The 9757-nt window shown below is 49.8% G+C and overlaps 2 protein-coding genes across 6 annotated transcripts in view; one reads left to right on the forward strand and one right to left on the reverse strand.

Moving 5' to 3' along the window:
- Positions 1–29: 29 nt before the first annotated feature.
- The window catches only part of siae (sialic acid acetylesterase), a 12343-nt gene continuing 2615 nt past the window's right edge, over positions 30–9757 (reverse strand). Inside the window, exons 6-10 of the mRNA XM_086215413.1 lie at positions 9607–9692; positions 9406–9539; positions 9143–9297; positions 7449–7635; positions 30–7334 (exon numbers count right to left, since the gene is read on the reverse strand). Of these exons, the coding sequence (XP_086071539.1) occupies positions 7074–7334; positions 7449–7635; positions 9143–9297; positions 9406–9539; positions 9607–9692 (823 nt within the window). The 3' untranslated portion in view covers positions 30–7073. The remainder of the gene's footprint in view (positions 7335–7448; positions 7636–9142; positions 9298–9405; positions 9540–9606; positions 9693–9757) is intronic.
- Positions 713–7823, forward strand: tbrg1 (transforming growth factor beta regulator 1). 5 transcript variants are annotated; one of them, XM_086215409.1, is made up of 15 exons: positions 713–865; positions 1005–1129; positions 1415–1472; positions 1565–1647; positions 2229–2265; positions 2540–2602; positions 3683–3922; positions 4346–4416; positions 4541–4782; positions 4865–5001; positions 5079–5225; positions 5371–5468; positions 5543–5653; positions 5745–5890; positions 6323–7056. In XM_086215409.1, the coding sequence occupies exons 2-15, from the start codon at positions 1011–1013 to the stop codon at positions 6409–6411; spliced, it is 1641 nt and encodes a 546-aa protein (XP_086071535.1). In that variant the 5' UTR covers positions 713–865; positions 1005–1010; the 3' UTR covers positions 6412–7056. The 5 variants fall into 5 exon arrangements, with proteins under 5 accessions (XP_086071535.1, XP_086071534.1, XP_086071537.1 ...); XM_086215408.1 differs by having other exon boundaries at positions 5745–7823; XM_086215411.1 differs by lacking the exon at positions 2540–2602 and having other exon boundaries at positions 6323–7480.

Raw genomic sequence — 9757 nt, forward strand, 5'->3', positions numbered from 1 at the left:
AACAAATTGATACAAAAATAAAGCATTTTCATTTAGAATCATACTAACTGTGAGGTTCTTACACTGTAAATATGGTACGTAGCGAACATCTGGAAGCTTAAATAAAGCAGAAGTTACTCAGTGACTTGTATTCAGACTGAGGGTGACGCATGCTGTGAATACAGGCCTTTATGTTCGTTTGCATTCATGCGTTGGACCAGCAGGAGTCAGAGGAGGTGAGAGGACATTTGTTATCAAAGCCTACGTGCGAAGTGGTTTTGGGGAACGTATGAGATGCTCTTAGCTTTTCCTCACCTTTCCGAACAAATGACTGACTTGATAAAGATCCTATTCAAACACATACAGACAAAACTTTAAGTAATGGTGAACTTCAAGTGAAAGTGCAAGGGGAGGCAGACAATCTCATTCTTAGACAGCCACTGTCCCATTTTTATACTAATCCGTCTTTCTGTTGTCACATGATCTCTCAAGACGCATACAACCACTTCCAACTGAATTATCGATCACTTTTTTTTTGGACCCCAAGCTCACAATCAGAATCAGACCATTTCCATTGCGTTGTATTCTCATCCGGATATCCGGTTAAGAAGTTGTGCTCTCCGTAATTCCGTCGGCTTTGTTTGTTTGTGTGTTTGCTTGATAAACTCGCTTTGCGTCCCTGATAAACATTTTTACAATGGTGAAGCTCAATAGTTTGGCTTCAATCACAACAGATCGGCGACTTGCTAGCTAGCATTAGCTCCTTGCTCCTCTGCGCGTGACCGATGACGGTGATTGAAGGTTCCGGCTGACACGGACATAAACAACCCGGAGCACCAACTGACTGGAGTCGAGTGGGTTTCCCGTCTGCTGCGGTGTTATTGAGGTTTGTGCTATCATTTTCCTGTTGATAAAAGTAGAAGCAGTCTTGAGTGTTTCAGGGTAAAGTCAGCTTTGTCAGCTGAGCGCAGCAGGAGTCGTTCAGAGTGTCTGACCGCCAGCGTTGATGCTACCTCCGTCTGCAGGCTCTCATGGAGGCTCTCAACGCGTTTGAATCCGAGATGGAGGCGGACGGACAGGGAAGCTACTCTCTGTTTCCTGCTCTGGACAACATTGCGAGTCTGTCCGGAACCACAGAAACTCTGGAAAGGTGCGACTCCGTCGTTCAAATGTTCAGTCCAGCATCTAGGGACCTCTGCAGGGAAGAGCAGCTGGTAGCGTTGAGCCGGTGTTTCTGAGGCAGTTGATGTGCAGGGATGACCAGCAGCGACAGCTGAGCAGAGTTGCCACCACATACGTGTTCATCTCAGCTTGGGAGGAGTTATAAAATCCTCACGATCTGATCTGAAACGGTGACCCAGAAACTGAACGCTGGGCTTTCTGAAGCCTGGAACGTTTTATTCAGTGTGATGATGCCGAATTGTCTCCTTGGCAGTGAACCAGCCAGTGAAATCGCAGAGAAACCAAACCTGACATGGCTCGATGCTGCTCAGGTATCTAACCTCACCTTTCAGTCTGGTTTCTTTCATGCCATCATGTGACAATCAGCTGTGAGGAACTGTTTGTTCCTCTTTTCCTCCTGTAGATTGTGTTGGAGGAAGCAGGACATCCGATGCACATCAAGGAGATCAAACAAAGGATCATCGACAGAGGACTTGTTCAGTCTAAGTACAGCAATTTATTCCGATGCGCTCTTTGTATCATGATGCGATGGGATTCTGGGGGGACAGTGTGACTGTGTTCTTTCTTAAATATTCAGTGAATCAGGGCCTAAATTCATAAAGCTTCTGTTGGAGAGTTGCTGCTGCTGAGGAAATGCAGAGGGAAGTCTCAGAATCCTGACAAAGTCCAAAATCTCAGCTCTTCACGGAGCTCCGAAGGGGAGAGCGTTTGAGGAGTCTTAGCATGGCGGAGGAGGAGATGGAGGAAAGAGGAGGAAAATCTTGTCCAAACACAGTGACAGCGAGTGAACGATTCCACCGTGAAGGAATCGGGTTTTCAGTGACAGCGCTGAAGAGCGTCACCCCGAGCGACAGGCTCAGCCCCGCCCCCTTGCTAACGTTAAACTCTGAGAATATTGGAAAAGACTCGTGGCTTTAAGTCCAGACTTGTACAGATTGACTCTTTGTTCCTTGATTAGTGTGTAAATGTCTTCTGTCCCACGTCCTGCCTTCCGTTGGGAAGATTCTTTCAAAAACTTCAGTTGATGAAGTTGCATTTCAACTCTGCTCATCTCGTCTCATTGGCAGCGCCAAGTCCAGTCTGGAGGCCGTCATGTACCGAGAGGTGAGGAGGGTTTCCATCACTGCCACCTGAGTTCATCATCTCAGTTGCTTACTTTTGATTTCCGTTAGTGTCTTTTCTTTCTCCTTGTTTTCCATCCTGCTTCTTTGAGGTCACCTCAGCATTTTAATCAGGCGGGATGTTAATGTGCTGTAGTCAGACGAAGGAGCCTCAGCGTCAGACGCGCTTGACGCGACTGTGCCTGATGATCCTCAGTGACCCTCCAGTTGGCTTCTCCAGCCGCTTGTATCGGCCTCAGTCTCACATTATGTTTCAGACACAAAAAGGCAGCAGGAGATTCAAGAGGATTGAGAACAGAAATGGAGTCTTTGCATTGCTGGTGAGTTCTTCAGGACATGAACGTCAACTTCACACAAACCTCAAACATCTAACAGGACACTTTTGCATCTGACTGCCGGTCAGGCGAGTTCTGCTCGGCACACACGACCGGGCTCCAGAACGGCCCCCTGCAATTCTGTCACTTGGATTTAACGTGTTGATGTTGAATCTGAATGTCTCATTTCAACACCATTAAATGTTGCAGTGGAGATTGAATGTCGTCTGGAAATCGTAGATAATCACTTGTAAAGGTCTAAACACTTGACTGGTTTCCGCTCTTGACCTTCGCGGTGGTCGCACACGGCACGCTCAACCAGACCTGACGCCAGAGGCCCCTCTTTCTACAAGTCTGGTGTACTCAATCATAAACCTCCATGTATGAAGTTCTTCTACAGGTCAAACAGTTCAGAGGAACGACGATAAACAAAGAAATAGTAGTAGTAGTATTATAAAGTAATGATGCTCGGGAGCTCAACAGTGGGGCTAGCTACTTGTGTATTTCTACTGGTGTATTTGTACACGTCAGTCGCGTCCCACTGCAGGTGTTAGGACAGCTGAGAACACTTCCACGTTTCTTCAGGTTCGGTCACGAATCCTGTGAGTACAGCTGTCTGCACTCTTTGTGGGAAAAATAGTTTTTAGCCCCCGTCACTTTGTCTTTGTGAGCAGAAGGAATAAATGGAAGAAATAAAAACAAAGAGAAAACTGGAAGTCATGATAGTTTTAAATGTGTAACACCAAAGAAGAGAGTTGTGAGACGCACACGCTCGTTCGTAGCCTCACTTGCTACTGGTTTTTATGTGCAAAGTAGTTTGTGAAGCTGTTATTGAAATAAAATACCAAGAATGTGACTGTTCATCAGTCATTGGTAACTGGCAATCAGATGCTTGCACTGATCTGAGATCATTCATTTCACTGTATGCTTTTGTTTGTGGTGAAGCAGTTGCAGAAAGAGCTGCATCCGTTATTATTCATCATTTCAGTTTGTTTCCATCCATCGCCCTGAAGGTGAGTCCAGCCTCGGGTTCTGGCAGCCTTCTGGATCAGATCTGTCTCTGTCTTCCTCTCTGTTCCGTCCCAGACTGACGAGGAGCGGCAGCAGGCCCTGCAGGCCTTCAGCGCTCAGTCTTTCCTCGGCTCGCCTCAGCACAACACTGCTGTATCCAGTTCTGGCTCTGGTGCCTCGGTGCCCCCTTTCCCATCCCCCACCAGTTCCTCAGAGCATAAGACCAAGATGAAGAGGGGTCCGCGGAAAAAACAGAATGAAAAGTACCGACTCAAGTACCTCAGACTGCGCAAAGCAGCTCGTACCATGATATTTGTGAGTAAACCGTGTATTTGCTAATGTACTTTTTCTGGTACACAGTTTTCCCTCAACACTCGTGTACAGCGCACAAACATACTGGACTGTGGTTTTAACAGACAAAAATTTCAATGATCACATTTAAGTGTCTCACATTCCATCCACTCAGTGTGAGCAGAAGGTGGCACTTCCCTGGACTGGGAAGATGTCAGTCTGTGGACTGGGGAATGCAAGTTACTGGTCAGGAGTTTGTCACTGAGCCCAGAGAAAACCAGCGCTTCATTACTGGTGACTAATGAGTCTCACCCTCAAGTGCTTCACTCAGTGGTGCACCTACAGGACACACCTGCACCTGACTGGAGGGCTTCAGGAGAACTGTACTATACTTGTTCATGTTGAGGAACACAAGTGTAACAGTCTGGAATGATCCCTGTCCAACAGGAGAATGCAGCTCTGTGTGATGAAGTCGCCCACTTAGAGGAGAAGTTTTTGAGAGCGAAGGAAGAGCGCAGGTGGGTGGAGCTGGAGCCATCCAGCTAGTGGGGTGGCTTGTCTTCAGATGTGGAGCTTTACCACAGGTCATGTGACCTTTGAAAGCCGGTTCAGCTGTGTGAACATTAAGTTGCACATTCGCAGGTTCTTGCTGAAGTCCTTGTTGCAGTACCAGACTCTGTCGGAGGGGGACGTCCTGCCAGCCCCGAGCTCCAGCTCCCACCCGACTGTGCCACCCGCTGTGTTAAGCTCTGGTCCTGTGGGGGCTCCTGGTCTGTCCCTGACACACAGCCTGTCAGCAGCTGTTTCAGCGGGGGAGGAGGGACTTCTTAAAAAACCCAAGAAGGAAAGAAAAGAGCGGGGCAGAGAGAACGGAAAAGAAGAAGGTGAGTGCTGTGGTTAACGAATCGCTGCGAGACACCAGTTCTAAATCAGCGTCAAGTTTTTTATTCTGGGTTTGTTTTTTAGTTCCAAAGAAAATATCCAAGAAGAGAAAACTAGCAGATGGTTCCAGGAAGCTGGTGCAACCCATCCCTCTGGACTCATCGGGGCGTCCCGTGTTTCCCATCGTTCTGGGAGGCTTAACGGTCTACAGTTTGGGGGAGGTGAGTTTGACTCTTACGTCACAGTCATGAGTGGTGAGAACCCTCAGAACGCCGACTGAGACGTCTCTGCTCTCCAGATCATCACGGACAGAATGCTCTTCCACGATGAATGCGCCATCTACCCGGTCGGCTTCTGCAGCACGCGAGTCTTTGCCAGCATGAAGAACCCTGAGCAGCAGTGTCTCTACACCTGCCAGATCAAAGATGGAGGAACAGGTCCACAGGTACACCACCGAGTCTGGATCCAGTCTAGTAATACCTGACCAGCAACGAGCGTGAACAAGTCCTCTCAACACGAACAGAAATCAGATGTTTTCTCTACTGATCATTGCTTCATGTCTTTCAACTCATGTTCCACTTTTCTCCCAGTTTGAGATTGTACCTGAAGAAGATCCTCAGAACGCCATCGTGGCCTCGTCTGCCCTGACGTGTCACTCCAACCTGCTGAAGGTCGTCGCCTCCGTCAGGTATCTGTTGTTGGCTCTGCTTATCCAACCATCAAGACTTCAGTTTTTTCTAAATGCAATTCTCTACTTTCCAGCTCCAAGTCTGTTGCTCCCATCGTGCCATCAGGAGCAGACTTCTTCGGCTTCTCTCATCCCACCATCCAGAACCTGATCCAGAGTTGTCCTGGAGCACGCAAGTGTAGCAAGTAAAGTCACCCAGACGAGGGGAAGTTCCCCGATGGTTCCTCTAACCTCTCCCCTGCCTGTGTTCACCAGATCTCTGTCTCGTGTTCTCAGCTACCGGTGGATACGCTTTGAGGTGTGTCGCTCCGGGGACGGCCAGGTTCCTCACAGCCTGTCGGAGGACGACGCCTCCGTTAACTTTGAGGCCTACCAGAGACACCGGTGCTTCAATGAGAAGATAAAGACTGAACAGATCCCAGGTTCCTCTTCTGTGTTTGATACTTTGTGTTCTGGCACGATGCTCTTTAATACTTGCATGTTGAAGAAAGATGACACAGACACACGAGCCTCTGAGAGTTCCATCCACTTTGTGAGGAAACTATGAAAAAGGTCTTTATTCAAAAATATTCATGAATGTGGCTTGAAGCGGTTGAGTCTCTGGGTTACGTGATGCCCTCTGCGTCCAGAGTACCGCCGTATCTTGTCAGGCCTCTGCTATAAATCACGGAGGCGTTAGGTGAGCTGACGAATGTGTACGCTCATTCAGGACTGAGGTGCAGTACGAAGTACTGTTAAGTACTGAACAAAATTTATATATTTCCTACCATTCATTTGATTTTTTTTCTCTGGCACTTTCTTACTTGGCGGTCCTCCATCTTGACTCCATCACAACCTCTTGGTCTTATCTTCAGGTCAGACCCAGCAGTGTCCTGGATCCTCCCACCAGCACCACCTGACCTCCCCCTCCATGAAGCCCTCCAATTCTTATTTCAGCTCCTGAAGTTCTGCTCCACCTGACCTGTGGTGTTGATGCTGTGCCAGATGAAGCGTCCCTGGATACGTGTGCCGCCATGGTGGATGTGGCGAGTGTACTTAGCTCAAAGCTAACGAAAACTGACGGCTAACAGCAGCTAAACTGTCCAAAAATGTCCGTCTTCCAACTCTGCAGGTCGTCTGGTAGAATGGGGGTCTAATTAGTCCAAGTGTGGTTCCGTCCAGTTTAGCAGCTGTCAGCCACCAGCCCCTCCCAATATGAGGTGGGTCCAGGAACTCTGAGTTCTCAGTGAGACTGAATGAGTCAATGCGAGTGCCGGATTGGGAGCTGATGTGATGATGTGAATGTAACTCGTTATGACTTTGATCATTTTCGGTTTTTACGCTGAAAAGTAAAAGCTTATTCATGAAAGCTTTCCCTGTCTGCTGCATCGTCATTCATCTTGTGGCACTGAACATTTCCAGAGGGATCGACTGCTGAATTGTCTCATCGATCAACAGCTCGACTGCGTTTCCTTCTGCTGGAAGTGTAACGATCAGTTTGGACTGGAACGCTCGAGTCAACTTTACAAACAATGCGTATCCGAGACTCACGTGTGCTGTCAAGTTTCATGTCAATAAAAACACGTTTGTGCTGTCTTCCACACGTCTGCAGCACTTTGATCGGTTTCAGGCCCGACAAGGTTTCCAGGAGGAGGAGCGATGGACGATAAACGGCGGAGCAGGGAGTGCGCTGCTGGCGCTGTAGACCGGACAGGCTTTAAAGTCACAAGGCCAGTCCTTCCACGAGTAGCGGAGAGCAGCCACTTCCTCGGTGGGGGGGCAGAAACTGGACGACACCTGGACGGAGGTGGAATCCCACTGCATGATGGGAGCTGGAACCCAGACAGACTGAGGACCACATTGAGCTGCAACCTGAGAGCAACAGATCTGGATAAAGAGAAGAGGGTGTTTCAGTGATGAGAGATGTGAGCTCACTGATCTCTGACCAGCAGAGACGGCTGGATAGTGGATGGGTGGCGGGTCAGACATTCTGCTTGTCACCTCAAAGATTTCTTTAGACGGCGTGACGGAGACGGTCTGGTCGTAGGAGACGTTGATGTAGAGCTGCGTGGTCAGGACCTGGCTGGGGAAGGGCCCCTGGAAAGCCACGCCCTGCTCCTCATAAGCGACTGCCCTCGCGCCCAGCGTCAGTCTGAAGGCTACGTCCTGCTTGTCCCGGGGGTGGATCCTGGACAGAAACGCCCGGGTGAGGTTTTCATCATTCGTCTGTGTAGCAACATCATTTGAATAAAGACAGAAGACCTGATAATCACATCCTGACTGCTGCGGGACATCAGGTCAAAGCCAAGGTTGACAATGGCTCGAAAATATGAGCTTCCAGCAAGAAGAGAGCGTTTAACTTTGTGTTCGCTAATGTGCAACAGTGGTCAACAGCCCCGCCCTCTTCCCCCTGTTCACCCACGACTGTGCTGCCATCCATCCCACCAACACAGTCGTGAAGTTCGCGGACGACACTACAGTGGTGGGTCTCATCTCGGACAACGAGACCCACTACAGAGAGGAGGTGCACCAGCTCACTCGGTGGTGTTCAGCAAACAACCTGGTGCTGAACACAGGGAAGACCAAGGAGGTCATTGTGGACTTCAGGAGGTCCAGGAAGACAGACCACGCCCCCCTCCTCATGGACGGAGAAGTGGTGGAGCGTGTGGACAACATCAAGTTCCTGGGCCTCCACATCAGCTCTGATCTCTCCTGGTCAGTGAACACCTGCCGCCTGGTGAAGAAGGCACAACAAAGGCTCTTCTTCCTCAGGAAGCTGAAGCGGGCTGGACTCTCCTCTCGGTCGCTGGCCAACTTCTACAGGGCCACGATCGAGAGCATCGTCTGCCTCAATGTGACCGTCTGGCATGGCAGCTGCACGGCACAGGAGAGGAGACGATTGGCACGGGTGGTCCGAACTGCACAGGGGATTGTGGGCTGCCCCCTGCCAGACCTGGACTCCATATATGAAGGCCGGGTCAGGAAGAGGGCGAGATCCATCGCCACGGACCCCAGCCACCCGGGCCACAGACTGTTCGTACCGCTTCCATCAGGAAAGCGGTACAGGAGCATCCGCACCACCACCACCAACAGACTGAGGAACAGCTTCTATCCCAGAGCTGTTGAATCCATCAGCCCCTCACTGCAGTGGAAGACTGAGGACAATGACAAGAACGCACACTGCACTTTACATGTCAATATTTCAGATTTCTATTGTCACCGATTTCTATTTGTAAACATCCATATCTCATATTTCAGATTTCTATTTGTAAATATTCTATTTTTATTATTCTATTTTATTGCGTGCTAGTGTGGTTACTTTATTATCTTACACGGGGTTGCAAAGAAAATTTCGTTGACATGTCCACCATGGTCAGTGACAATAACGCAATCTTGAATGTCACAACTGTGGCGAAGGTGAAATGTTGCTTGTTCGGTGTCAACAGCCTGATCTGTCTTCTGCTCAGCAGAAGCTGCGTGTGATTGGCTGTCCGGCTGCTCTAGAATGTTCTCACCGATGCTGGGTGCTCACAAGGCTGTGGCCCTGGTGAGAGGAAACTCCCAGCATGCACCAGGCCACCGCACAGTCAACTGACAGCGTTCCTGCTGCTGCCAGTCTAAGACGCTGATGAGCCACCACCTGTCAATCGCCCACACTGAGTGGAGACGCTCTGATACGTGTCAAGGACCCTTACTGGCCGTAGGGCGACGTTTCGTCGGGCAGATCCATGGCCACAGCCATGAAGGTCCTCTGCATCCGCGCGTTGGGGGCGGAGCCCGTGTCGGCCGTCTGGTGCCAGCGGATGTTGGGGAAGCCGTCACTGGTGGAGCCTTTCTGAGAGGTGGACAGCTGATACATGGAAAGACATTTGTAGGGTTTCATTGATCTTCATGTCAGCAGTCTCCAATGTTCCATCCTCACCTGAGCAGGTTTTTACTTTTGCGCCGCAACACAAACCTGAACAAACCCAAAGGGGAAGTCCAAAGCTGTCTGCCCCCCCGAGCCCTGGTGAAACGCCATCCTCCAGCTGTCAATCATTGCAGGGAAGGAGCAGTTGTACTTGTCTTGGTGATATCCTGCGTTTTCCTCCCCTGAAAGCGTAGAACAGGCTCATGCATCCACGTGGAGCGCCTGGCGTCAGAGAGGCAGGTTACCCACCTTGGTACCAGATGGCTCCTTTGAGGGTCATGTTGACCAGCGGGTGGATCATTGCGTTCCACAACACCGAGTTCCTGGTCTTCGGACTGAGCAGCAGGAACGTGAGGAGCAAGAACAGTTACACTTGGCCGTGTTGCTAAAACAAGCTTGA

The sequence above is a fragment of the Aulostomus chinensis genome, chromosome 10 (genome assembly GCF_037954235.1).
Source record: "Aulostomus chinensis isolate RoL2024-O1b breed Wild chromosome 10, RoL_Achi_v1.0, whole genome shotgun sequence".
Classification (NCBI taxonomy): domain Eukaryota; kingdom Metazoa; phylum Chordata; class Actinopteri; order Syngnathiformes; family Aulostomidae; genus Aulostomus; species Aulostomus chinensis.

Coding starts and splice junctions, on each gene's coding strand:
- tbrg1 (XM_086215408.1), top strand. CDS start 1,011: ATGGAGGCTCTCAACGCGTTTGAATCCGAGATGGAGGCGGACGGACAG. Junction 1,648..2,228: donor AGAGGACTTGTTCAGTCTAA/GTACAGCAATTT, acceptor TCTCATTGGCAG/CGCCAAGTCCAGTCTGGAGG. Junction 2,603..3,682: donor ATGGAGTCTTTGCATTGCTG/GTGAGTTCTTCA, acceptor GTTCCGTCCCAG/ACTGACGAGGAGCGGCAGCA.